Source organism: Molossus molossus, unplaced genomic scaffold, assembly GCF_014108415.1.
Source record: "Molossus molossus isolate mMolMol1 unplaced genomic scaffold, mMolMol1.p scaffold_m16_p_5, whole genome shotgun sequence".
Classification (NCBI taxonomy): domain Eukaryota; kingdom Metazoa; phylum Chordata; class Mammalia; order Chiroptera; family Molossidae; genus Molossus; species Molossus molossus.
The window spans coordinates 107,268,604-107,294,525 of NW_023425388.1; the positions used below are offsets into that span (position 1 = coordinate 107,268,604).

The following is a 25,922-nucleotide window of genomic DNA, read 5'->3' on the forward strand; positions in this document are numbered from 1 at the left end:
TAAAATCCTACTATAGTTTCAGAGGCATTGCTCCTTAATCTAAGATAGAGCTTCCACCTTTGAGGCAGGGACTTTTTGTATTTTTACTTCCTCACATACCTTTCCAGATACCTTCCCCCCAGGTTAGAGTCTGAGCAAACCATTCTAGTCTCCTGCTACTCCCAGCAATCTTGATTTATCCTTTGAGATTCTTACCTCACTTCTAAGACTCTAATGATTTGCCCCGGCCGGTGTGGCTCAGTGGTTGGGCAGCAACCCATGCACCAAGAGATTACTGGTTCAATTCCCAGTCAGGGCACATGCCCAGGTTGTGGGTAAAATCCCCAGTGGGTGTAATGCAGGAGGCAGCCAATCAATGTTCTCTCTCATGGATGTTTCTCTCTCTCCTCTCTTCCTCGCTCTCTAAAATCAATAAAGAAAAAAATTAAATAAATAACTCATGATTCGCCCCAAATAAATAGCAAGTGTGAAACTTTGTACCTTCTAGCAATTTCTGCCTCCCTTTGGTTCCAAATACTTAAATTCCTTTTTTAAAAAATCATTGCTTAAAACAAAATTACTTCATGTCTAGAATTTCAAGGGAGACTGTGTTAAAAGTATCATTGTGCTGCTAAATACTTATACAAAGATATGGAGCACACAGTCGCTGAAGGGCAGTGCCAGCCTTCCATCTGTCCTTTCTGGTTGGTGAAGGGACGGGATACCTGGGTGGGTGCACAGATAGCCAGAGGAGGGGCCAAGGAGCTGCTGTAGTCTCAACTCACTGTCCTGGTCCCCAAACCAGAATGGAAACTCGCTGTTTCCTCAAAATAAATGCTCAAAGTAGTCATTTGGCTAAATCTGCTCCTGGGCAACTGCTGTGGTTCAAAAATACTTGTAAGAGGGCTGGAAGGAGGTGGGAACCGAACGAATGGGGAGTCCAGTGCTCTGGAAATGGTTTTGGTAACCAATCGCTCCTGTCCTAGCACTGCTAACATAAAAAGATGCTGGTATTGGAAAGACGAGTAAATAAGACACCAAATCTAGTAACGTTATTTTCTGTACGCTAGTAATTGTGTAGAAATCTGCACTTCATTAAAACGAGAACAGATGAGTACCTGTTTGTTGGTTGCTTTAGGAAGGATTCACTAACAACTAATGACTTGATAGGTTTCTCAAAACAGAAAAAAAAAAAATGTTTTACGAATTCTCAAATATGGAAAAGAGAAAAGTTAATGACAATACGGCCTTCAAAAGTTGCCCGATACTTCCCATATGCAGCACTTTGAGAAGTAATGATGAATAACCCAAGAACGAACAATAAAGTTAAATTCTATCAAAATTGGAAACATTAAAATGTAAATGAAGACGAGGCTGGAGGTCTACCAAGGAAGTGCAGGAAAAACCAAGTCACAGGGCACCCTTTGCCTGGAGACGGCAGCCTGCGCTGCGAGTCTCCGTCGCCTCGCCCAGGTAAGGCCTGAAGGGGAAAGTCCAGGTGGCAGGAATAACGGCGACCGGCCCCAGGTCACGAGCGCGGCCCCTCTGGCCCTCCGCCTGGGCTGGAAGCGCGCGCGGGCTTCCGCCCGGCCCGGGGAGGGAATGCGAAGCTTCCCGGTGCGCCGCTCGGGACCCAGGGCCCGCGGGCTGCGAGTGGCCGCGTGCAGGCAGCACAGGGCGGACCCGCTCGCTCGCCTTCCGCGACCCTGACCACGGCCCCGACGCCCACTCCCCGTCACCTTCTGAGCGCTGGACCCACGGATCCGCCCCGCGCGGTCATAGACGTGGCAGCGGATCACGGAACTGCCCACGTCCAGCCCCAGCACGAAGCCCGCGTGCGGGCGCGGCGCGCTCGGCTCCGGGAGCCCCTGTTCCGGGATGGTGGACAGCCCAGGCATCCCGGCCCCGCCAGCCTCTCCGCCGCAGCCGCCTACCCAGCGGGCGCGACACCAGCACCAGCACTTCAGAGACCCAGCGCGCCCCGCGAGGCCGCCGCCCCCGGCCCGCCCCTCCGTGAGATCCGGGAGGCGGCCCCGCCCGCCGCCGGCCCCGCCCCTCCGTGAGATCCGGGAGGCGGCCCCGCCCGCCACCGGCCCCGCCCCCCCGTGAGATCCGGGAGGCGGCCCCGCCCGCCGCCGGCCCCGCCCCCCCGTGAGATCCGGGAGGCGGCCCCGCCCGCCGCCGGCCCCGCCCCGACGCCGTGACGTCACTCAGCTACGAGCTTTTCAAGGTGCGTGCTGTGGGAGGTGCTTCGTGGAACGTGGCGGGCGGAGCGCGTGGAAGTGAGCAGTAAGCTGGGGAGCCCGAGAACCCCAGCTGGCCGCCGCAGAGGGTTCTCCACAGGCCGGCAGCTTTCAGCGTCGACCTGGCCCTTAATTTTCATTATCTCCCTTGTAAGCTCCCTGAGGCAGTGCCTGGAAATGGAAAATTCGGCCGCAAGTATTAATAAACTGAGACTACCCCCAACACTTGAACAGAAAACCTGGTAAAATTTGCACATATACTACACATCAGTAAATACTTGCTAAATGTAATAACACGATGAGTGAGACCTTCCCAGCCCTCTGATGGGGAAGAAAGGACACCTTGGGTAGATGCTCTCACCATCAAGCTCCAACCCAGTGGCCGCTTTTTCAAGAATTTGAAAGCTGCTCAGAGACCCTTACCCTTCACTGCTGGCCACAGGGCATAGGCTCTTACAGACGTAAACGTGGGCAGGAAGGAGGCATGTGGAAATTCCGAGGTCCTAGCTGGAGACCAAGGGCCCTCCCATGAGGTGGTCCAGCTTTCAAGGAAAGGTCCTGGTCTGTAGGTGGAGAGGTGTTAGTGCCTGCTTGACCCACCTTTCCACCGCCAGCAGCATTACAAAGTGCCTAAAATACACTCGTTTTCTTCTTTTTGAAAATTATGAAAGTAATGCAGAAATGTGCTTTTTGTTGTTCTTGTTGTTAATCCTCACCCGAGGATATTTTTCATTGATTTTTAGAGAGAATGGAAAGGAGGGAGGGGAAGAGAGAGAAAAACAAAAAACAAAACAAAACATTGATGTGAGAGAGACAATCTGTCGGTTGCCTCCCCAATGACCCCAGCCCCAAGGATCAAACCTACAACCCTTCCCCAGAGCTCTGACTGCTGAGCCAAACTGGCCAGGGCCAGATATGAGCTTTTTGTGAAAACATTTAATAGTGCAGAGTGGCATTTCAATTAAAAAGTAAAGGATATTCATTTCTAACCAAATCATTATTTTGACTTAATTGTCATGTTAACCAGCTTGCTTTCAGCCAATTTTGCCAAATTGGGTTTTTGGTCATGTTACTTGAGGTTTGGAACATACACCTGGAAGAGTACGTTTTGTTTTGTTTTGTTTTCTCTCTCTTTATATCCTGTTCCTGTCCAATAGTACTTATTTGTTTCAAATAGCCTTAGGCTTGCCTTCACCAGTGGTGACCATTTTGTTAAGTCATATACATGTAATCCCCAGTATTGTAATTTGGATAAATAACTAATGAATTGTATACTTGTCAGAGTCCTCCAAAGAAACAGAACCAATAGGATAGAGAGAAGAGATTGAGATTTATTTTAAGTAATTAGCTCACCTGCTTATGAGGGCTGGCAAGTCTCAGGGTCATCTGGAAGGCTAGCAATTCAGGTAAGAGTTAATGTTACACTCTTGAGTCAGAATTCTATAGGGCAGCAAACTGGAATCTCAGGCAGTGTTCCTATGTTGCAGTCTTAAGAATTCTTCTCTGGGAAACCTCAGCTTTTGCACATGAGTCCTTCAACTGATTGGGTCAGGCCCACTAACATTATGAAGGGTAGTTTGCTTTACTCATTGTATATTGATTTAAATGTTAATCATATCTTAAAAGATATACCTCACAGTAACTAGAGTAATGTTTGACCAAATAACTGAGCACCAACACAGTGTGCCCACTAGACTATCCAAATTGACACATAAAATTAACCATCACAGGTCCCCTTTCACAATAGAGAAAGCTGTTTTGTATTCCCTTGTTGTTAATATTTAGCATATTTTTTAAAGTGACAGTTCTTGAGTGTCTTGGACCCTGACACTTCCCTTGTGATCCTTTTTATAAATAATCAACCTCAAGAAAGAAGGATTCCCGGTTAATTGGGCCTGAATTCATAACCAGAGTCTAGCAGCCATTGTTTACACTGGCCTCTCATGCACACTGCATTTCAGGAAAGGGCAGCAGACTGAGCTGCCAGCCTCCTGCACTGCATTCCTGCAGGATGAGCCAACCCTTATAAAGAAGCTCCTGGGCCCTGGCCGGTTTGCTCAGCAGTTAGAACACCGGCCTGAGGTCCAGAGAGACCCGGGTTCGGTTCCCACTAAGGGGTTGCTGTTTGTCCCCAGCCCTGGTTGAGTTGTGTGGGTGGCAGCCACTTGATGTGTCCCTTTCATGTTGATATCTCTCTCTCTCTCTCTCTCTCTCTCTCTCTCTCTCTCTCTCTCCCCCACTCTCTCTCCCTCCTACTCTGTCTGAACAAAGAGTGGAAAAATGTCCTCGGGTAAGGATTTTAAAAAAAAAAAAAAAGCTCCTGGTATATTATTTTGACCAATGGAACGGAGACCTTCCCTGTCTAATGGGAGTTGCACAGCTATGTCTTTAACAGCCAACCGAGCTGTGTCATAACAACCACTCAGAACAGTGTAATTTAGACCAATCGAACTGTGCAAATTTGTGCATGACATTGGCAGGAATTTTTCTCTATATAAGCCAGCCGCCCCTTGGTCTGGTGGAGTGTACTTTCAGTTTCTACCAATGGCTGTTTCTCCAGTTTGGATTGCAAGCTTTCACCTGAGCTGTTCCACGGGCGCTGTTTCAATCACATAGTTTCTCCCTTCACCAAATTGGGAACTCCTGCTCGCATTAGATTGGTGGCAGTGACGTTCTGATGACAAAATTCAAACCAGCTATCTTGACTATTACCAAAGAATCATAGAATGTGCAAGCAAGGACCTTAGCAACCACTTACTTCAGTATTTCTTAATGTTTCCAATGTTGAACAATTTTGAGACCCTGATAAATGCTGTCTTCCTGAGAAGATGCTTATATGCACAAAATTTGGCATGTATTTTCAGATGTAGGATAAACTAAACTTCAATCTCGGATTTAAAACCCAGAGTTGATTTCCCTGACCTGGACAGGCTGTTGTCCAGGAGAGGGCAAGGCCAACAAAGGACACTGTGTTTCCCCATGTTCACTGCTGTCTGCTGTCCCAGTCTCCCCCTGCTCTGCCCTCAGAGAAGAGCATGTGGGCTACAGGGCACAAGGCTCAGAAACTGAAGGTCCCGTTGCAGGTGGGTCAGTCACTTGTTCCTGACTTAGAAGTCACTGCTGCTTTGTACTCCATCCCCTGGTGGCCTTGGTTTTCACCTGGCTTGGCTGCTGCTTCTCAGGTTGCAGCTTGACCTCAGACATGCCACTGTGGCTGTGCGCCCAGGCCCTTTTCCAACACTCACTCCTCTGACCTCCTCCTGCAGCAGGACCAGGACCACGGCTCATTTGCCAGCCCCCCACACTCCGAAGGAATGTGGGTGCAGGCTGGATCAGAAAGTGTGAGAGGGCCATCAGTCCCTGTCCCACCCTGAAGGGAAGTGAATGGCGGGACCTCGCTGCCTTCCTTCCTCCAAGAAAACTAGTCACTGCCCCTCCCACCTGCTGATCGCTGTCCTGGTTCGCCCTGAGAAATTTTTTGAAACAGGACTTTCTTTTTTTTTTTTTATCCTCACCCGAGGATATTTTTTCATTTTTTGTACAGATAGAGTGGGAGGGAAAGAGAGGAAGGGAGAGAGAGAGAGAAACATCGACGTGAAGGGACACATCGAGTGGCTGCCACCTGCACGACCAACCAGGGCCGGGGACAAACTGCAACCGAAGTACATGCCCTTAGCGGGAACCGAACCCGGGTCTCTCCGGACCGCAGGCCGACGCTCTAACCGCTGAGCCAAACTGGCCAGGGCTGAAACAGGACTTTCAATGCTAAATCCAGATCAGTCCCCCAGACTACTCAGAGACTGCTGGGGTACACAGGTGATTTCCTTTGGGACACTGGCAGTACCATGTTTAGATGTCAGCTGCTATTAGACAATGAGCTCCTGACTACCGAGATAGGGCCTTAGCCTTCTTTTTACCTCCAAGACACAGAAAATAGCTGCTCAGTGACTGAACAAAGGAAGTAATATGTACCTGACTCGCCTTCTGCCTAACTTGGCCGCAGGATACAGAGGCAGTGAGCCCCTCCTTCGCGACCACCAGGCAGACCTTCAAAGTGCAGGAGCCGGCGGAGTGTGCTGGCCGCGCTCCGTGTGCAGCTGCAAGCCAGACCGAGCCCTGGCACCCACGTGCTCATCAGCCACCCCCTTTCTCTTCGCCCTTGTTTATGAGCCCAGAGTATGTGGACTGGACTCCTGCCTCAGTTTCCTGATCTGTACCTTCACTCCTGACTCTCTGGAGCCCTAGGCTGAACATCCCTGCAGGACAGAGACGGACACACCATGAAGTTAATGGAGCTTATGCTTCATTTCCTTTGCTTGCTGAACCCGCCACAGCCTTGAGAAGACCCTAGCGAAGTCCGAGTCCTATGCTTTACAGCATTTGGAAAAGTCAATTATTTTTGTATTTTTGTCTTAAAGTGGGTCCCCCAGCCCAGCCAGTGTGGCTCAGTGGTTGAGTGTCAACCCATGCACCAAGAGGTCGCCAGTTCGATTCCTGGTCAGGGCACATGCCCAGGTTGTGGGCCCGATCCCCAGTGGGGGGCATGCAGGAGGCGGCCAATCGATGTTCTCTCTCATCAATGTTTCTCTCTCTCTCTCCTTCCCCCTTCTTCTCTCTCTAAAAGGCAATAAAGAAAAATAAATAAAGTGAGTCCCCCAAATGGTACAAGCCTCCTGTCTCATAAAACCCTAATCCTCCCCACCTCCACTCCTCCTCAGAAATCCCTGCGTTCTCAAGCCTGGACTCCCTCTCTGGCTCCTGTGTGGCGGTCCCGATGCCCCCCTCCCAGCACCGCACACCCGACGCACGCAGCACGCTGAACCCCAGAGCACTGACAGCGCCGGGGCGGTTCTGTGTAGTGGTGGTTCTAAGCTCCGGCTTCCCTCGGGCCAGCTGAGGACCCGGCCGGCCCTTCGTCACCGCCGTCGAGGCCCGTCCGCCTTGCCGTGAAGCCCGGTCACTCCCCGGAGCAGTCGAACGAAAAGGAACGAGACCGAGAACGTCACACTCTCAGGCCTGATGTCCACTGAGGTCTGAAAATAAAAGAGGACTTTGAGTCAGACCAAAATCAAGGGAATAACTGGGAATTGAAAGGCAGAATAACTATACCAGAAAACCCAGACTAGAAGTTACTTCATAACTCAAACAAATAAACAAAAACTTAGTTACATGCTTCCTAGCAAACCGGGAGAAGGAAGGAAGTCACGTCGGTTGTACTTATGTGTACGTCCTAAGTGTTCTCTCTCTCTTCTCTCCAGAGCCCGGGAGGTCACCGTGCTGGCACAGGGCATGACAGCTTCCTCGCGGCTGCATAGCTGGTACACGGGGCGGGCAGGGGCCTTCCCGGCCCGGAGCCTTCAGAGCACAGGCCCTCGGCTGTCTGCAGGTGAACAACAGAACCCACCCTGCCGCCACCAGCTCTGCACAACCCCACGGCGTGTTTCTCAGCGCGAGTGTCGCTTCCTCCAGCCCTAGCCAAGAGGGAGCTGACTAGGAACGTGGCCTGTGTAAGCCCTGGGCCCTGCAGAAATGTGGGCTCTTCCTAGTTGAGCTGCCGGGAGTCTTAGAAAGCGTTACCATGTAACCTAAGGCAACCCAGAGCCACACCTGCCACACCTGCCCAGGTGTCTGCCCGTTCCCAAGCTCTTAACCGGCTTCCAGTGTCAGAAACAGGAGCAGGCTCATTCCTCCGTCTCCTCACTTCTCCCCTCCTGGAGCGTGTCCAGTGGCAGGAAATCCTTCCATTCACTCGCTATCTGTAAAGGCTGTGGAGGGAGGGAGCCATGGAATACACAGGCCTGTGCACCTGCCTTTAATGTTTGTGAACACAGGGGCTGGGAGGCTCGACCGAGGCCATTGCTCCAGGGGGACACTCCCCTTCCCCTTCCCGTGCCAGTCATCCTGTTACCCTCGTGGCCAGACGCCTTCTGTTCCACCCAGGATGTTTTATGTTATAACATCTCAAATGAGTGAGCTCTGTGAGTTGAGAGTTAAACCAACCACACTCAAGAATGGCTGAAAACATTTTTAATTCGTGGATATAAATAAACTTTATTTTTTTGAGGAAAACTTTAGAATTATTGCATAAGGCAACTAAAAATCCAAAGAGAAAGATTTCTATCTCCGCTTTTAGGCTAAGAATCAGGCAGAATAAAGAAAGACTCTTCCCCAAACATTTTTTAGCCTCTGTTGGCAATAATTTCTTCCCAAATACCACAAGATTCTTGCTTTTTAATGTCAGATTTGCTGACATGTACAGTCTGTGAATTTTGACAAAGGTATACTGCCATATAACCCCCACAACTATGAAGATAAAAAATATTTTCATCACCCCAAGATGTCCCTTTGACCACAGACTCTAAATCCTTTAATATGAGCATAAGGTGATGTCACCTGCATACATAACTCAGAATTCTTGAATTTAGCAATTTGATCTTAGTCATTTAATTAAATGGAACCCTTCCCAAAAAGAAGTTGCAGGTCCAGCCCTGGCCGGTTGCGCAGTGGTTAAAGCATCAGCCCATGGACCAAAGAGTCCCTGGTTTGAGTCCAGCCAAGGGCACATACCTTAGTTGCAATTCGTCCCCAGCCCTGGTTGGGGTCGTGCAGGTGGCAACCAGTCGAAGTGTCTCTCTCACCTCTCTCTCTCTCTCTCTCTCTCTCTCTCTCTCTCTCTCTCTCTCCCCCCCCCCCCCCTCTGTCTGAAGATACATGTAAAAATATCCTCAGATGGCCCAGCCAGTGTGGCTCAGAGCTTGAGCATCAACCCATGCACCAAGAGGTCTCCAGTTCAATTCCTGGTCAGGGCACATGCCCAGGTTGTGGGCCCGATCCCCAGTGGGGGCATGCAGGAGGCGGCCAATCGATGTTCTTTCTCATCGATGTTTCCCTCTCTCTCTCCCTCTCCCTTCTTCTCTCTCTAAAAAGCAATGAAAAAAAAAAACATTTTAAAAAAAATATCCTCGGGAGAGAGTTAAAAAAAAAAAGAAGAAGAAGAAGAAGTTGCAGGTTCCTGGCTGACTTTAAATGAGTTCAGTCCTTGTGACACATGAGCAAAATGTGTGGACCTTTGAGATCTGCACCAAATGACACACTTATGTAGAGCTAAGCATAACAATTGACAACTCTTGATTCATTTATATGACTTGAGTAAATCCAAACTACTTAGTATGATTGCTAGCAAGGGGGACATTTAATAGGCAGGTTTACATTGTATCCTGTCCAGAAAGGAACAGCCCTGTTTTGAAACATAGTTACTTCGGGCTATTTCACAAACCCTAGCTCTAAATAGTATACGTTTGTACTATAAAGCAAGTGAAACTGAGAATAAAATCTAATTCAGAACACAAAGGAAAGAACGTAGAAATAAGGAACCATAAACAATAAACACTAGACTTTAAATTTACTAAAAAAGAAAAAACAATAACAGTCAAGTCTCATTATTTGCAGTTTGTTCTGTAAAATTATCACCAACACTGTATTAGCAAATACTTAACTATTTCTCCTAGAGTACATACAAGCATAGGCTCCTGCATTGACATCAACTGGTTGCATTGTTATTAACTAATCAATACATAGCCTTCTTTTATGTGTGTTTCTACTTAAAGACAGCTTATTTAACATATATACAGGGTGGGGCAAAAGTAGGTTTACAGTTTGTATGAAAAATAATATAATAATTAATTAATAATGCAAGAATAAACTCTGTGTTTCATGTACTCACAAGTATAAACCTAATTTTCCCCCACCCTGTGTATTGTTGATTTGTTCACTTTGAACCTGCAGCCAGCAGCATTGTAAGGTATGCCTGAGGGAAGCTTATCTAATGCACATAATCTCTCTGTAGGGCACACCACCCCTTCTCACGCTGGGGAACTCTACAGGGCAGTTCAGAACTATGCTTGGGGGCCATTCAGATACAAAATCACCAACAAGCACAAAAGTGGAAAATGTGGCACTAAATAGACAGTGACGAACACCTTTTGAGAGGATGAGAGCTAAAGCAAGAAGGCAGAATGTCGTCTTATTTGAGCTGGGAATGTGCATGCACTGTCTCTCAGTTTCTCCGAAGCTAGATGAGCAGCATGTTTATCAATGTGTCTGCTCAGCATTGCTTTTCATACCTCATTCAGCTTCCATCTTTCTAGGTCTATTTCCTCTTTCTTAGAGTATACTAGTGAGTAGCTCTTCCAGCAAGGGTCTTTGAGTAGTAAACTTTCTTCTTCTTATTATTTTTTTTTATCCTCACCCAAGGACACTTTTCCATTCTTTGTTCAGATAGAGCAGGAGGGAGAGAGAGAGAGAAACATCGATGTGAAAGGGACACATCGAGTGGCTGCCACCCGCACGACCAACCAGGGACGGGGACAAACTGCAACCGAGGTACATGCCCTTAGCAGAAACCGAACCCAGGTCTCTCCAGACCGCAGGCCGACGCTCTAACCGCTCAGCCAAACCGGCCAGGGCAGAGTAGTAAACTTTCTTAGTTTTTCAGTATCTGAAAATATCTTTATTATGTCCTTGCTTTCAAAAGATAGTTCAGCTTGGAAGAGAATACTACTTTGACAGTGGTTTTCTTTCTGCACTTTGAAATATTGTTCCATTGGCTTCTAGCTGGTATTACCAATGAGAAGTCTGCTGTCAGTCTAGTTCTTATTCTTTTCTAGGTAGCCTGTCTTTTCTCTCTGGTGGTTTTAAGATTTTCTCTTTAAATTCATTGTTCTGGTTTTCCTAGGTGTAGTTTTGTCTCAAATTCTGCGACAGATTTTTATTCACGTTGTTTCCATTAAAAAGTACTGATTTTAAAAGCTAATAACTAAACACTGGCCGGTGTGGCTCCTTTGGTTGGAGCGTTGTCCTATATACCAAAGGTGGTGGGTTCGATTCCCAATCAGGGCACAGGCCCAGATAAGATTCCCCGACTGGGACGCCTGTGGGAGGCAACCAATCAATGTGTTTTTCTCTCTCTCCCTCCTCTCTCTAAAATAAATTTTTTAAAAACTTAAAAACTGCCACATACAAAGAACCAAATGGTCCATAAAACGTCCTCCTTTTCTTCTGAAGGTGTTATGCTGCATTGTAATCGTTAACTTGTCTTTTACTATTAAACTTAAGTGGCCTGTTGAGACAAACAGTTCTGAGACGTTTTTCCACCACCAATCAAGACTGGGGTGGCAGGTACTGGGGATAATGTTCATTTAGCCTCCGAGCTTTCTGGGCAGACTTGGTGACTTTGCCAGCTCCAGGTGCCTTCTTGTCCCCTGCTTTGATGACAACTGTGTCTTATCACGAACAGTAAGGCGGCCCAGAGAAGGATAGTCAGAGAAACTCTGGACACACTTGGGCTAGACAGGAGCCATATCAATGATGGTAGCATCACCGGATTTCAAAAACACAGGGCCATCTTCCAGCTTCTCCCCAGAACAGTGCTCAATCTTCTCCTCCAGCGCAGCACATTGGCAAGCACTGTGAGCTGGGTGTGAGTTCAGCACAGCTGCGTATCCGGCCCTGGTTCTGCCTAAATGCTTCAGGACAGTCCCCGGAGCTGTGCAGCCAGCTGCTTCCACTGGTGGGTCATTCTTGCTGTCACCAGCCACACTGCCACGACGACCATCTTTGACACCCGTTCTTGACAATGAAGCCCACATGGTCCCCAGGAAGAGCTTCACTCAAAGCTTCACGGTGCATCTCAACAGACTTTACTTCCGTTGTAATGCTGACTGGAGCAAATGCACCACAGGCCACGTCTGAGAACACCAGGCTCCACTCAGCCCGCAGGGCAGTACCGACGCCACCAATTTTGTAGATGTCCTGGAGGGGCAGACGCAGGGCTGGTCAGCGAAGGCGGTGGGGGTGGGGGGCAAACCAGAGCTTCAAGCAGTGTGGTTCCACTGGCACTGCCGTCTTTATGGGTGACTTCCATCCCCTGAACCAAGGCCTGTTAGCACTTGGCTCCAGCATGTTGCTGCCATTCCAACCAGAAATGGGCACAAACGCTACTGTGTCAGGGTTGTAGCCAATTTTCTCAATGTAGGTGCTGACTTCCTAACAGTGTCCTCGTCTCTCCTGGCCGTAGGGCAGCTCAGTGGAGTCCGTTCTATTAACACCAACGGTCAGTTGTTTCACACCCAGTGTGTCAGCCGGAAGGGCACCCTCAGGTCTGCCCCTCCCTGGAGACACCTGCTTCAGACTGACCAGCACCAGCAGCAACAATCAGACAGCACAGTCAGCCAGAGATGTGCCTGTAATCATGTTTTTGCTAAAGTCGCTGAGTCCTGGACCACATAATACTTGCTGGTCTCACATTTCCACAGTGAGATATCAGTGGTGACACCACGCTCGTGTTCAGCTTCCAGTTTCTCCGAGGCCCAGGCGTACTTGAGGGAGCGCTTCCGTCTCCTCGGAGTTTTCAACAGTCCATCTGTCGGTCCCACTACATTTGTGATCGGAGGGCCCGTAGTGGTGGGCTTGCTGCAATCTGCGTGTCTGCTGAAGACAATGTTGACAGGAGTCCTTCCTTTCCCATTTTTGTTTAGATTTAGCAGTGGTTCTCACCACACCCGTGTTCTGGTGGCAAACCTGTTGGGAAAGCTATTTACTCCCCCACCCCAGACTGAACTATTTGAAAGTAAATTGCAGGCATGATGCCCATTTGCTCCTACATGCTTGAGTCAGAATTTTCTAAAAACAAGTATATTCTCTTATACCTGGCTGGTGTGGCTCAGTGGTTGAGCATCAACCCATGCACCAAGAGGTCACTGATTCGAATCCCGGTCAGGGCACATGCCCAGGTTGTGGGCCCGATCCCCAGTGAGGGGCATGCAGGAGGCGGCCAATCCATGTTCTCTCTCATCGATGTTTCTCTCTCTCGCTCCCTCTCCCTTTCTTTCCCTCTAAAAAATCAATAAAGAAAAAAAAATTTAAGTGTAATCTCTTACATAATCATCATGCACAACACTATCAGCCAATCAGATTTCACCAACTGTCACAGTAGTATTCCTTATAGAAAAAGAAAATCCACGCTCGTGTGTTGCATTCAGTTGTCACAGTTTCTTAGTCTCATTTGGGACCATTAGTCAAGCTTTGTCTTTGGTAACACTGACATTTTGAGGAGTACAAGCCAGTTGTCTTGCAGAATGTCCTTCATTTTGTGTTTGATGTTTTCTCACGATTACACAAGTTATGCACTTTGGCCAGAATAGCACAAGGTTAATGGTGTGCTCTTTTCAGCAGGGCTGTGACTAGGGTAAGATGAGAGAGGTATCTGTGCACAAGATGTGAGGAAGTATTCATTCTCAGCTTCCTGAGAATACACGAAGGCGAACCCTTGGTACCTAGCTTGCTTCACCCTAGTCCCAGCCTTGCTTCTCGGTACATTGTATTAGGAGGCATGTGGTATCTATTGGTCCCATGTGCTGTCTATTGGTCACTTGGTTAAGGTAATGTCCACCAGATTTTTTCATTGTACAGTTATTATAATTCCTTTTATAATTACTAAGTGTCTTATAAGGAGATACTAAAGACTATGTAGGTATCCTATTACCCTTCAAACTTTCACCCAATAATTTTAGCATCTATTGATGTTTCTTGTCTTAATCAACTATTAAAATGGTTGTCAAATGGTGATTTTTTTATTCCATCATTCTTTCTACATTTATTGGTTACTTTTCTATGGTAAGGAAAAATTTCTCTTCTTCCTATTTGTTTATGTAAATGTAGACTCATGGATTCTAATTATAGTTAATGGATTATAATTTATTATCTTCATTATTTTGATGACCAAATTGTCCCCAATTTGACAAGTGTGGGGGGGTCCTCTTCAAACTGGCCCTTCCGTCCTTTCCATTTGCGCTTATTATTACGTGTGGACTTTCTTACTCCCTAGCACAGCGAGCTGTTCTAGGCCCATCCTGGACCTACCCACTCCAATTCTGGAATCAGTCATTTGTCCAAGATGTTCTGCTTCCTTTAAGTGGAGAAGTTTAGAAACCAAAATCTCTGTGATACGTATGGTAATGGCTACTGGATTATCATTGCTCTAGGTCTTGTCATACTCACATATATATCTATTTTCTACATTTATCTATATTTTCATTCATCTATCTATCTTAAAAACCACAAGTTTACACCTATACCTCAAATTTTATTCGACAGGATTTATTTAATCTTTCCTTTTTCTATACTTGTAACTCCCTTCTTCTCTGAGTGAGAAACCTTGTTCCCACCATCCATATGTATTTACACACTGAATCGGTCCCAGAGTATAAATAAATTCGTTTTGTAATTATTAGCCCATGTCTGTGTGAAAAAGACATCTACCATCTCGAGTCAATATTTGCTTAGCTTGAGGGCAGACAGTAAAGAATTATTCACATTAACCTCCTCCATACCTACTTTCTGTGTGTTTGCATTATTCACCTGAACTATATTTCAGTTTCTTTTGTTTCTTTGTTTTTTACTTGTATGTTACTCTTGGTTATCCCCACAGGCTTATTGATTTTTTTTTTTTTTTTTTTTTTTAGTATATAAACATTAACATGGTTCCAAAAATAAGAATTGCAGAAAAAGGTATACTCAGAGAGGGCCATTCCCCCGTCCATCCCTTCTCTTTACATACGATCCCACCCCGGCGGGTAGTCCATTTCATTAATCTCTGGTTTATCCTTTTTCTCTATTTCCTCTTGCACAAATAAGTGAGTGTATCTTTCTTACCCTTTAGATATGCTTTATTATTTAATTCTGTTCTTCATATCTCAACATCTTTCATTTTTTATATTTTTCACTTATTTATCACTTTGTGTTCATTATGGGTAACTATTTGAGCTATTTTAGAATCTATTCTCTCTTCAGTTATGTCTCTTTGATGTAACGATTAAGTTTTTTAATTGACCATATTTTTTAATTTTTAAAAATTTCTATTTATTTTTTAACCTATCTGTTGATTATTACTATTATTTATTTTTGGAGGTCTTTTTTAAATTTATTTTTCAATTACAGTTGACAGGCAGTATTATATTGGTTTCAGGTATACAGCATAGTGGTTAGACATTTATAAAACTTATGAAGGGCTTCTCCAATAAGTCCATTACCCACCTGGCACCATGCATAGTTATTACAATATTATCGACTATATTCCCTATGCTGTACTTTACATCCACATGATTAATTTTAACTTCCAGTCTGTACTTCTCAATCCCTTCACCTTTTTCATCCATCCACTAACCTCTCTTCCACCTGGCTACCATCAATTGTTCTCTGTATCTATGAATTTATTTCTGTTTTGTTTGTTTATTTCTTTTATTTTTTTAAATTCCACATATAAGTGAAATCATATGATATTTGTCTTTTCTCTGTCTAACTTATTTCACTTAACATAGACCCTCTAGGTCAGCGGTTCTCAACCTGTGGGTTGTGACCCCTTTGTGGGTCAAACAATCTTTTCCCAGGGATCGCCTAAGACCATGGGAAAACACATATTTCCGATGGTCTTAGGAACCGGGACACTGCTCCTCTGTCCGTCTCCAGGCGGGTCCGCCCACAGGCAGATACGCCCACAGACAACAGGAGGAACCGTATGAAAGGGTCGCGGCATTAGGAAGGTTGAGAAACGCTTCTCTAGGTCCATTCATATAGTCATACATGGAGAGATTTTGTTGTCTTTTTTGACTGAGTTATATTTCATTGTATGTATGTATCACATTTCTTTATTTTTTTAACTTTTCAATTACAGTTGATGGTTAATATTATTTTATATCAGTTTCAGGTGGATAGCGTGATGGGTAGACAATTATGTAGTTTACAAAGTGATCCCCTGATAAGTGTAGCACACATGTGACACCATACACAGTTATTACAGTGTTACTAGGTACATGCCCTGTGCTGTACTTCACATCTCCGTGAACTGTTCCGTAACTATCAACTTGTACTTCCTAACCCTTCACCTTATCACCCGGTCCCCCAAACCCTCTTCTACCTAGCAGCCATCAGTTTGTTCGCTGTATATGTGAGTCTGTTTCTGTTTTATTTTATTCTTTAGACTCCAAATATAAGTCAAATCATATGGTATTTGTCTTTCTCTCTCTGACTTATTTCTCTTAGCATAATACCTTCTAGGTCCATCCATTTGTCTCAAATATTAAGATTTTATTCTTTTCTATACCAAGTAATATTATTGTGAAATATATTATGTATGTAATGCATCTTCTTGATCCAGTTGGGTTGCTTCCATATTTTGGCTATAAGATATAATGCTACAATGAGCTTAGGGGTGCATATATCTTTTCAAATTAATGTTTTGAATTTCTTTAGATATATACCCTGAGAAGTCATAAGGTAGTGCTATTTTTTATTTTTTGAGGAACCTCCATACTGGACCAATTTGCAATCACACTGACGATAAATGAGGGTTCCCTTTTCTTCACTTCCTTGCCAACACTTGTTGTTTGTTGATTTGCTTATGATAGCCATTCTGACAGGTGTGGGGTGGTACCTCATTGTGGTTTTAATTTGCGTTTCTCTTATGATTAGTGATGTTGACCATCTTTTCATATACTTGTCAGCCATCTGTATGTCTTCACTGGAGAAGTGTCTATTCAGGTCCTCTGCCCATTTTTCAATCATATTGTTTGTCTTTTTGGTGTTAAATGATATAATTTTCTTCTATATTTTGAACATAAATACTTGCCAGATGTATCACTGATGAATATCCTCTCTCATTCAGTAGTTTACCTTTTTGTTTTTGTTGACCGATAGGTTCCTTCACTATATAAAACTTTTTTAGTTTGATGTAGTCCCATTTGTTTATTTTCTCTTTTGTTTCCCTAGCCCAAAGAGACATATCCAAAAGTATATTAGTAAGAGTGATATCAAGGAGTTTTATGGTCTCAGGTCTTACATTTATGTCTTTAATACATTCTGAGTTTACTTTTGTATATGGTGTGAGAAAGTGGTGTCATTTTATTTACTTATTTACTTTTGCATGTATCTATTCACTTTTCCCAACATCATTTATTGAAGAGACTATTTTTATCCCATTCTATGTTCCTGCCTTTTGGCATGGATTAATTGACCATATAGGTGTGGGTTTATTCCTGGGCTATCAATTCTGTTTTATTAATTTATGAGTCTGTTTTTATGCCAGTACATGCTGTTTTATAATTATAGCCTTGTAGTGTAGTCTGATATCAGGTTTCATGATACTTCTAACTTTGTTCTTCTTTTCTAAGATTGCTTTGGCTATTTGGGGTCTTTTGCAGTTTCATATACATTTTAGAATTAGTTCTGTGAAAACTATCATTGATATTTTGATATGGATTGCATTAAATCTGTATATTGCTTTCAGAAGTATGCAAATGTTAACAATGTTAATTTTTTCTATCCATGATCACAGCTAATCCTTCAATTTATTTGTATCTTCTTTGGTGGTGTTCTTCAATGTCATAGTTTTTCAAATATAACTTTTTTACCTCCTTGGTTAAATTTATTCCTATGTGTTTTATTCTTTTTGATGCAATTGTAAATGGAATTGTTTAATTAATTTCTCATTATGATAGTTTGTTTTTGGTGTGATTCTTCCAACTTTCTTATTTTTTTTCACTTTCAGCTTTCTTTGTTGTTCTTTTTTTAGTTCCTTTAAGTATAAGTTTAGATTGCTTTGAGATTTTCCTTGTTTCTTGAGGTAGGCTTTTAATGCTATGAATTTCCTTCTTAGGACTGCTTTTGCTGTGTCCCCTTTTAGATTGGTGTGTTTTCATTTTCATTCCCCTCAAGATATCTTGTGATTTCTTCCTTGATCTAACTATTATGCTATTCATTTTTTAGTAGCATGTTATTTAGACTCCATGTGTTTGTGTGTTTTTCAGTTTTCTTCTTGTAATTGATTTCTAGTTTCTTACCATTGTGGTCAGAGATGATGCTTGATATGATTTCAGTCTTTAAATTTATTAATATTTGTTCTGTGGATTAACATGTGATCTATCATGGAAAAATATTCCATGTGCACTTGAAAATATAAGTTTTTTACCTCCTTGGGTAAATTTAATCCTATGTGTTTTATTCTTTTTGATGCAGAAAATGTATATTCTTCTGCTTTGGGGTTAAATGCTCTAAAAATATCAATTAATTCCATCTGTCTAATCTCTCATTTAAGGCGCCATTACTTTACTGATTTTCTGTCTGGATGTCAATTGAGTATTAAAGTCCCTACTATTATTGTCTTACTGTTGATCTTTTCCTTTATTTCCATCAATATTTGCTTTATGTATTTAGGTTGCTCCTACATTGGGTACACAAATGTATTCAAGTGTTATATCCTCTTGTTGAATATCCCCTTTATAATTATAAAATGCCTTTCTTTGTCTCTTATTATAGCCTTTGATAAAAGTCTGATTTGTTTGTTATCAATATTGCTATCCCAGCTTTTTTTGTTACCGTTTGCATAACATATCTTTTTTCCCATTCTTTAATTTCTGTCTGTGTGTGACTTTTGATCTGAAGTAGGTCTCTTGTAGACAGCCTAAGAAATGATTTTGTTTTCTTGTCCATTCCATCACCCTAGCCTTTTTTGGCACATTTAGTCTATTTGCATTTAATCTAATGAACAGGTATGTAATTATTGCATTTTATTAATTTTTTATGATTATTTTTTAGTTCTTCTCTATTCCTTTCTTATTATCTTACTGTCTTCTGCTATATGTTGATGACTTTCTATAGTGTTATGTTTGGATTCCTTTCTCTTTATTTCTTATATGTCACTTATAGTTTTTGTTTTGTCTTGTGTTTACCATGTGCCTCATGTATACCAAGCTATGCTTATAGCAGTCTATTTTAAATCAATGTTCACTTAAGTTTGAACATAGTCTAAATTCACTATAATTTTTATGCACCTCCCTTTTATACACACACATTTATGTTTTTGTCATTAGTTCTACTTTTCTTGTGTTCATGTATATTCTTTAATTTATTGTGTAATTTCACATTATCTTCCTACTTTTTTCTTTTAACCTTTGTATTATCTTTATTATTATTTGATCATCTGCTTTTTTTTTTTTTTTTTTTTTTTAGTGTTTACTTTTGCCAGGGAAAATTTTTTTCATTCCCATATTTTCTTATTCACATTTTTTATCTGTTCTTTTTTACTTAAAGAAATCCCTTTAACATTTCTTGTAATACTGGCTTTGTGATGGTGAACTACTCCTTTAGCTTTTTCTTTTCCAGAAAGCTCTTTATCTCTCCTTCAATTCTAAATAACAGCCTTGCTGGGTAGAGTAATCTTGGTTTTAGGTCTTTGTTTTTCATTGCTTTGGATATTTTGTGCCCATCCCTTCTGGCCTGCAAACTTTCTGTTGAGAAATCAGCTGACAGTCCTATGGAAGCTTCCTTGGATGTAACTTACTGCTTTTCATTTGCTACTTTTAAGATTATCTCTTTGTTGTTAGCTTTTAGCATTTTAATTATGATGTGTCTTGATGTGGGCCTCTTTGGTTTCATTTTGTTTGGGAATCTCTATGCTTCCTGTACTTGTATGTCTATTTCCTTTGTCAGATTAGGGATTTTTTTTTTCATCAAATCCATTGCTATTTCCCCCAAGTTCACTGAGCATCCTTATCACCAGTGTTTTGCATTCTAAATCTGGTAGATTGCTTGTCTTCATTTTATTTAGTTCTCTTTTTTAGAATTTTGTGTTGTTCTTTCATTTGGGACATGTTTCTTTGTTTCCCTATTTTGTTTGCTCCCCTGTGTTTGTGTCTGGGTTTTAGGTAGATGTGCTATGTCTTCTGGTCTTGACAGAGAAGCCTTGCATAAAAGGTGTACTCTGAAGCCCAGTGGCACATTCTGCCTGTTCACCTGAACTGGTGCTTCAAGGATGTTCCCTGGTGTGAGATGTGTGTGCCCACCTGTTGTAGTTGGGCCTCTGCTGTTGTTGGCACATCAGCGGGGTGGGTTGACCCTCAGGGTAACTGGCTGGAGGTCTGGCCATGACTACAGTGGATAAGTTCTATGGAGGCTGACCACGGAGCAGGAGCCACTTCAGCAAGTGTCTGCTGCCAGTTGAGTCTGTCCTTTGTTTGTGTTCTTTGTGGAACTAGTTGAGTTGTGCTCTGGTGTGGTCTGAAGCTGGCCCTGGATGTGCTGGGTCTGGAGCCAATTGGGTAGGATGCTGTTGCAGGATAACATGAGCTGCTGCTTGTGCCCAGCTTGGGGCTACCTGGTGGGAGCTACAAAGTGATATGAAGATGATTGCCATTTTTGCTGGGCCTGGAGATGCCTGGGAGAGGCTACACTGCAATCTGAACCCAACTGCTACTTGTGCTAGCCTTGTGGCCACTTAGTTCAAGCTATGTTCCAGGCCAAGACTGGCCACTGCTTATGCCAGGCCTGGGGCCACCTACTGGCAGTTATAATGCAATCTGAGGCCAGTTGCCACTTGTGCTGGGCTTGGGGCCACTTAGCAAGAGCTAAAAGGCATGCCAGTGCTACAGCTGCTTATTTGGGTTGCGTGGCCCTTGGAGAGATTTCGAGAAGTGCTGCAGTGCGAGCCCAAGCAGGCTGCTCCTGTGGAGGAGCCATGGAAGCAGCTCTGACCAAGGGAGCAAGTTGGGAGCGGCAGGGTCTCAGGGAGCCGCCGGGGCAGAGAAAACCATGTTAGCCAGATTAATGGAGATCTTAGATTTTGTGCCCTCTTCTGCCAAACCTGCTAGGTTGGAGGAGAATTCAACAAAGGAACAATGGCACCTGCCAGCACTTCTGTCCTTGGAGAGAGTTGCCCTAACCTCTACCCTGAAGTTAGCCAACTCTGTTCCTCCTCCTAGATCCTTGGTCTTTTTCAAGACCCTGCACCTGCACTGGAGCTTATGGTGAGTGAGTGTGAATAAGTGAGTCTATGTGCTGTCCCTTTAAAGCAGTGCCTCAGTCACCAGCAGCCCTTTGTCTCTCTGGGTCACAATCCCACTGGTTTTCACAGCCAGCGATTATGGACATTCCTCTTCCCAGCACTGGTGCCCTGGACTGGAGAGCTTGGTGTGGGGCTGGGACCCCTTGCTCCTCAGGGGACACCTCTGCAGCTGAGATAGCTTCCTGATTCTTTTTATTTATTTATTTATTTTTATCCTCACCTGAGGGCATTTTTCCATTTTGTTGCTCAGAGTAGAAGGGAGAGAGAGAGAAACATCAATGTGAAAGGGACACATTGAGTGGCTGCCACCTGCATAACCCAACAGGGCTGGGGACAAACTGCAACCGAGGTACATGCCCTTAGCGGGAACCGAACCCGGGTCTCTCGGGACGCAGGCCGACGCTCCAACCGCTGAGCCAAACCGGCCAGGGCCCCCTCCTGATTCTTAATCCCCACACTGTGGTGTGGGACCTGCCCCTTCCATGTCTCCACCCCTCCCACCCGGCGTGTAGTCGCTTCTTCTTTGCGTTCTTATTTATATGAATTCTGTTAAGCTAGTATTCAGGTGGTTCTCGGTGACGGTTGTTCTGTAGTTTGGTTGTAATTTTGATGCAGTCATGGGAGGAGAAATGCACAGAGTTTACGCACCCTGCCATCTTGACCAGAAGTCCTGTTATTATTATTATTATTATCTATTATTCTGTGTGTGTGTGTGTGTCCATTGTGCTTGCCTTACGGTGTCTTTTCCTTGCTTCATGCTCTTGACTATTCTAAACATAGTTATTTTAAAGTCTCTTGCAATATGTACTGTTCTCTCTCCCATTTGGAGGGCAAGTGATCCCAATAGCAATATGTGGCCCTTCACTGTCACAGTGGTACTTTCTCTTCTGGTGTTTGTCATCTTGTGAACTGTGAAATGACGTTTTTGCAGGGTTCTTTTCCATGGAAATTCTGTACGTTGTGGGTTATGGAAGCAACCTTGTAGGTCGGTGCCAAGTTTGCCTATTCCAGAGACAAAAAGATTTTTCTGGCTTTGTATGCTTTTCTATGTTGATTTCTCAGGTTGTGAATTTTGTGAATTTGGACCCTGTGCCTGGTGGGTGGCATCGTGTCAAGCGGTCAGAATTTCTGAAGCAGCGGTGACTGCTGAGGCTGCTCGGTCAGGCTGCGGCGCCCATGAATCCAGCCGCGGAGAGAACAGCGCCGTGTGGGCCCGAAGGCGCACGAGCTCCGTGTGCCGGGTTCTTCGGCCCGGGTGGCGGGCGCCCTGCGCACGGACCTGCGCGCCACAGCCGAGGACCGAGCTTAGGGAGCCCCCAGCCTTCACAAGGGGCCCTGCCAACTGTGTCCAACATGTGCCCATGAGGACATTATCATTATTATCTTTGTCAGGAAACAGTCTTCCCTCTGACCCAGAGGGAGACAATATGCCTGGTTTCCGGGGCTGTCTGTGTACAAATCATCCTGGAATAGTCTGGGACAAAAATTGTCACATGTAGAAACGCCATAGAGAATTGTCTCCCAACAGAAGGTCCTAGTTTTTTTGTTTTGTTTTGTTTTGGATTTTTTTTTTTTTTTTTTTTATGGAAGGAACTGTTTTTATTAACAGTAAAGTCAGTGTTTCTAAAAGGTTTTCACAGGGCAACCGATTGGATAGGGTTCCTCCTTCTATTTGCAAAACGGGGGACAAAAGGTGTAGAAGACACAGGATACATCCCAGGGCCTGACCGTGGTTGGCCCATAGAATGTTTCCTCTCAGGCAGCTGGGAGCTGGTGCAAATACCCCTTGAGAAGCCAGGCTGTCTCATTAGCCAGAAGCCCCGACAATGAAGGCCATCGAGGTGCTGGGGGACGCGGGCGGGGAGGACTGTCCACAGAGACTCACTGTGTGTGGTACTCCATCTTCATCTCAGCAGTCGGAGGTGGACGCTGCACAGCTGTCCATACCCCTCACTCCGGTGGCCCCACATCCTGCTCATGTCACTCAGTTCGTTTTTGTATCTCAGAGAGTCCTTCGGGACGTTTGGGTGTCCATCTCGGAGCAGTTCGTGGAACACAGCGTTGCTGGAGGGGCAGCCGGCTGACAGCAGACCAAGAGGTCTGCGCCCCTTTCTCATGGTGGGTGCCCAGTATGCACGTTCTGGCGTGTTTTCCCTTTACAGCCACTTCCTGCGTATTAATGGCCTTATTGATGCTGACAGTCATCTTGTTCACACCCATGACCGAGGCTGCAGGGCACCCCCACCCCTTGAGATCCCGCTTCCCCCAAATGCTGCTCCCGGCTAATCCAGCGCGTTGGTGCCATGCTGCGGGAGGGCAGCCAGCAGGGCGCCCGCGGACCAGGGGTCCTAGTTTTTGATAAGTGACTTTTCCCCCCATGGCAGCAGCTCATAGCTCAGACTTTAAGTACCCTGAGATTTGCCTTTCTTGGTTTGAAGCTTTGGGCTGCATAGTGAATATTTTTTGGTTGCTGTTGTTAAGCATAAACCAGCATTTCTATTTACTTGACTGGGAGTGGGGATAGTGGTGGCAAAGCTTCTGAGTCAACTCTGTCCTCCCTAGCTGCCAAATGTCAGTTACTCGGTGTTGATTTCCGTGCTCAAGCTGTTCTGAGTTTAAATCCCAACCTTACCGACACTATTTGCCAGTGTTTACTTAACGTCGCTAAGGTTGGACTCTTGCCCCAAGTGTGTCACCTGAATCTAATGACGGGAAAATGAGTGGACAAATCCAGACTGACTTTTGCATCACTGGCCTGGAATCATCAGTGATGTCAGGTACTGGAAAAGAGGCTGGGGACTCAACTTAGTTGAAGGGAAATTGAAGGGACGTGATACCTAAATCTAATGTGTAACCCTAATTGGATTCTAGATTGGATGAAAAACAAAAGCAGTTCTAATATTGGACAAATTTGAATATGACCTGTATCTTAGCTATTGTATGCAGGCTAAAATTCCTTATTATGATAGTCTGAATTTTAGGAATAAAATGTCCTTAATCCTAGGAAATACATGTTTAACTATCTAGAGGTAAGGGATTTAAAAAAAGAGCCCTGGCCGGTTTGGCTCAGCGGTTGGAGCGTTGGCCTGCAGTCCCGAGAGACCCAGGTTTGGTTCCCGCTAAGGGCACGTGCCTCAGTTGCAGTGTGTCCCCAGCCCTGGTTGGGTTGTGCAGGTGGCAACTGCTCGATGTGTCCCTTTCATGTCGATGTTTCTCTCTCTCTCTCTCTCTCTCTCTCTCTCTCTCCCACTCTATCTGAACAAAATATCAAAAAATGTCCTCCGGTGAGGATACAAAAAAAAAGAGAGAGAAAGAAAGAGCCCAGCTGGTGTGGCTCAGTGGTTGAGCATCAACCCATGCACCAAGAGGTTGCCGGTTCAATTCCCGGTCAGGGCACATGCCCGGGTTGTGGGCCAAATACCCAGTGGGGGGCATGCAGGAAGTAGCCAATTGATGATGTTTCTATCTCTCTCTCCCTCTCCCTTCCTTTCTCTCTCTAAACAATAAAGAAAAAAAATTTTTAAAAAGAGAGAGAAAGAGACAAAGAAAAAGAATAAATCTGGCTGAAATGTCAAGAACTGGTGAACCTGGATGATAGTATCTGGGTGTTCATTATACTATCTTTACAAGTTTTTATTTATTTTTATTTTTTATTTATTTGTTTTCTTAAAATATGTTTTTATTGATTTTTTTTTTTATTTTTTTTTAGAGAGAGAGTGGAAGGGAGAGAGAGATAGAAACATCAATGTGAGAGAAATACATCCATCAGCCACCTCCTGCACACCCCACACTGGGGATCAAGCCCACAACCCCGGGCATGTGCCCTGACCAGGAATCAAACTGGGACCTCTCAGTCCATGGGACAGCACTCAATCCACTGAGCCACACCGGCTGGGGTGGGCTTAGAAGTTTTTAAAGTGAGGCTAAGGGGAGAAATGCTCAACACATTGCACACTTGTTATGAAGCTTTTCCTGCAGAGGCTGGAACACTTTGCTGTGACCCACAGATCCCTGTAGAGCAGCGGTTCTCAACCTGTGGGTCGCGACCCCTCTGGGGGTCGAACGACCCTTTCACAGGGGTCGCCTAAGACATAACAGTAGAAAAATTACAATTATGAAGTAGCAACAAAAATAATTTTGTGGTTGGGGGGTCACCACAACATGAACTGTATTAAAGGGTCGCGGCATTAGGAAGGTTGAGAACCGCTGCTGTAGACACTTCCATCAGGGTACAAATTCCATTAACCTGTGTATCCACTTTTCCCCTGGATACACCCTCCTCAGAGCAGGGACTCAGTCCATTTCATCTTTGTTTATCACCATCAACCATATAGCGGGGGTAATATAAATATTGAGTAAGGTCAAGGAAGGAAGCAACAAACCTTTGAGATTAAAGTAAACCCACTCACATTTTTGGACCCATACAGCAAGCTCTCAGAGTTGACCTCCTATCATGAGCTGTTGCCAGAACTGACATTTTTATAATTCAACAGTTTGGGTTCATCAGACAACTGAAATGTGTCACTGTGAACTTCCTTTCCCAGGCTGAGGACCAAAATGTTCAGTGAAACAAGCCTGCACCCTGATTCCTGAGACCACGGTCTTCAGTATGAGGCGTCCATTTGTACTTGCCCTGTTTTATATATCTAAGGCAGTTCTCCAGATAAATTTTTCTTAAGACCAAGGAACGTCTTTTTTTTTAAGGAGATTTTGGTGTAAAGCCTTATTGCGCTCTTTTCTTATTTTTAGTTTTTCTTAAGAAATTTTTTTTTATTACTTTGAGAGAGAAAGGAAGGGAGAGGGATAAA

General features: G+C 44.5%; 1 protein-coding gene and 1 pseudogene across 4 annotated transcripts in view; both read right to left on the reverse strand.

The window, feature by feature from the left end:
• GK5 (glycerol kinase 5) overlaps nucleotides 1-1,950 on the reverse strand; it is a 95,048-nt gene extending 93,098 nt beyond the window's left edge. For 2 of the 4 annotated variants that reach the window (XM_036243075.1, XM_036243079.1), the window contains exon 1: nucleotides 1,719-1,905. In XM_036243075.1, the coding sequence (XP_036098968.1) occupies nucleotides 1,719-1,877 (159 nt within the window). In that variant the 5' untranslated portion in view covers nucleotides 1,878-1,905. Of the gene's footprint in view, nucleotides 1-1,718 lie in introns of all 4 variants that reach the window. The other 2 variants (XM_036243074.1, XM_036243078.1) reach the window with 2 other exon arrangements.
• A 9,616-nt stretch (nucleotides 1,951-11,566) lies between these two features.
• On the reverse strand, nucleotides 11,567-12,473 carry LOC118617030 (annotated as a pseudogene).
• Nucleotides 12,474-25,922: the final 13,449 nt, after the last annotated feature.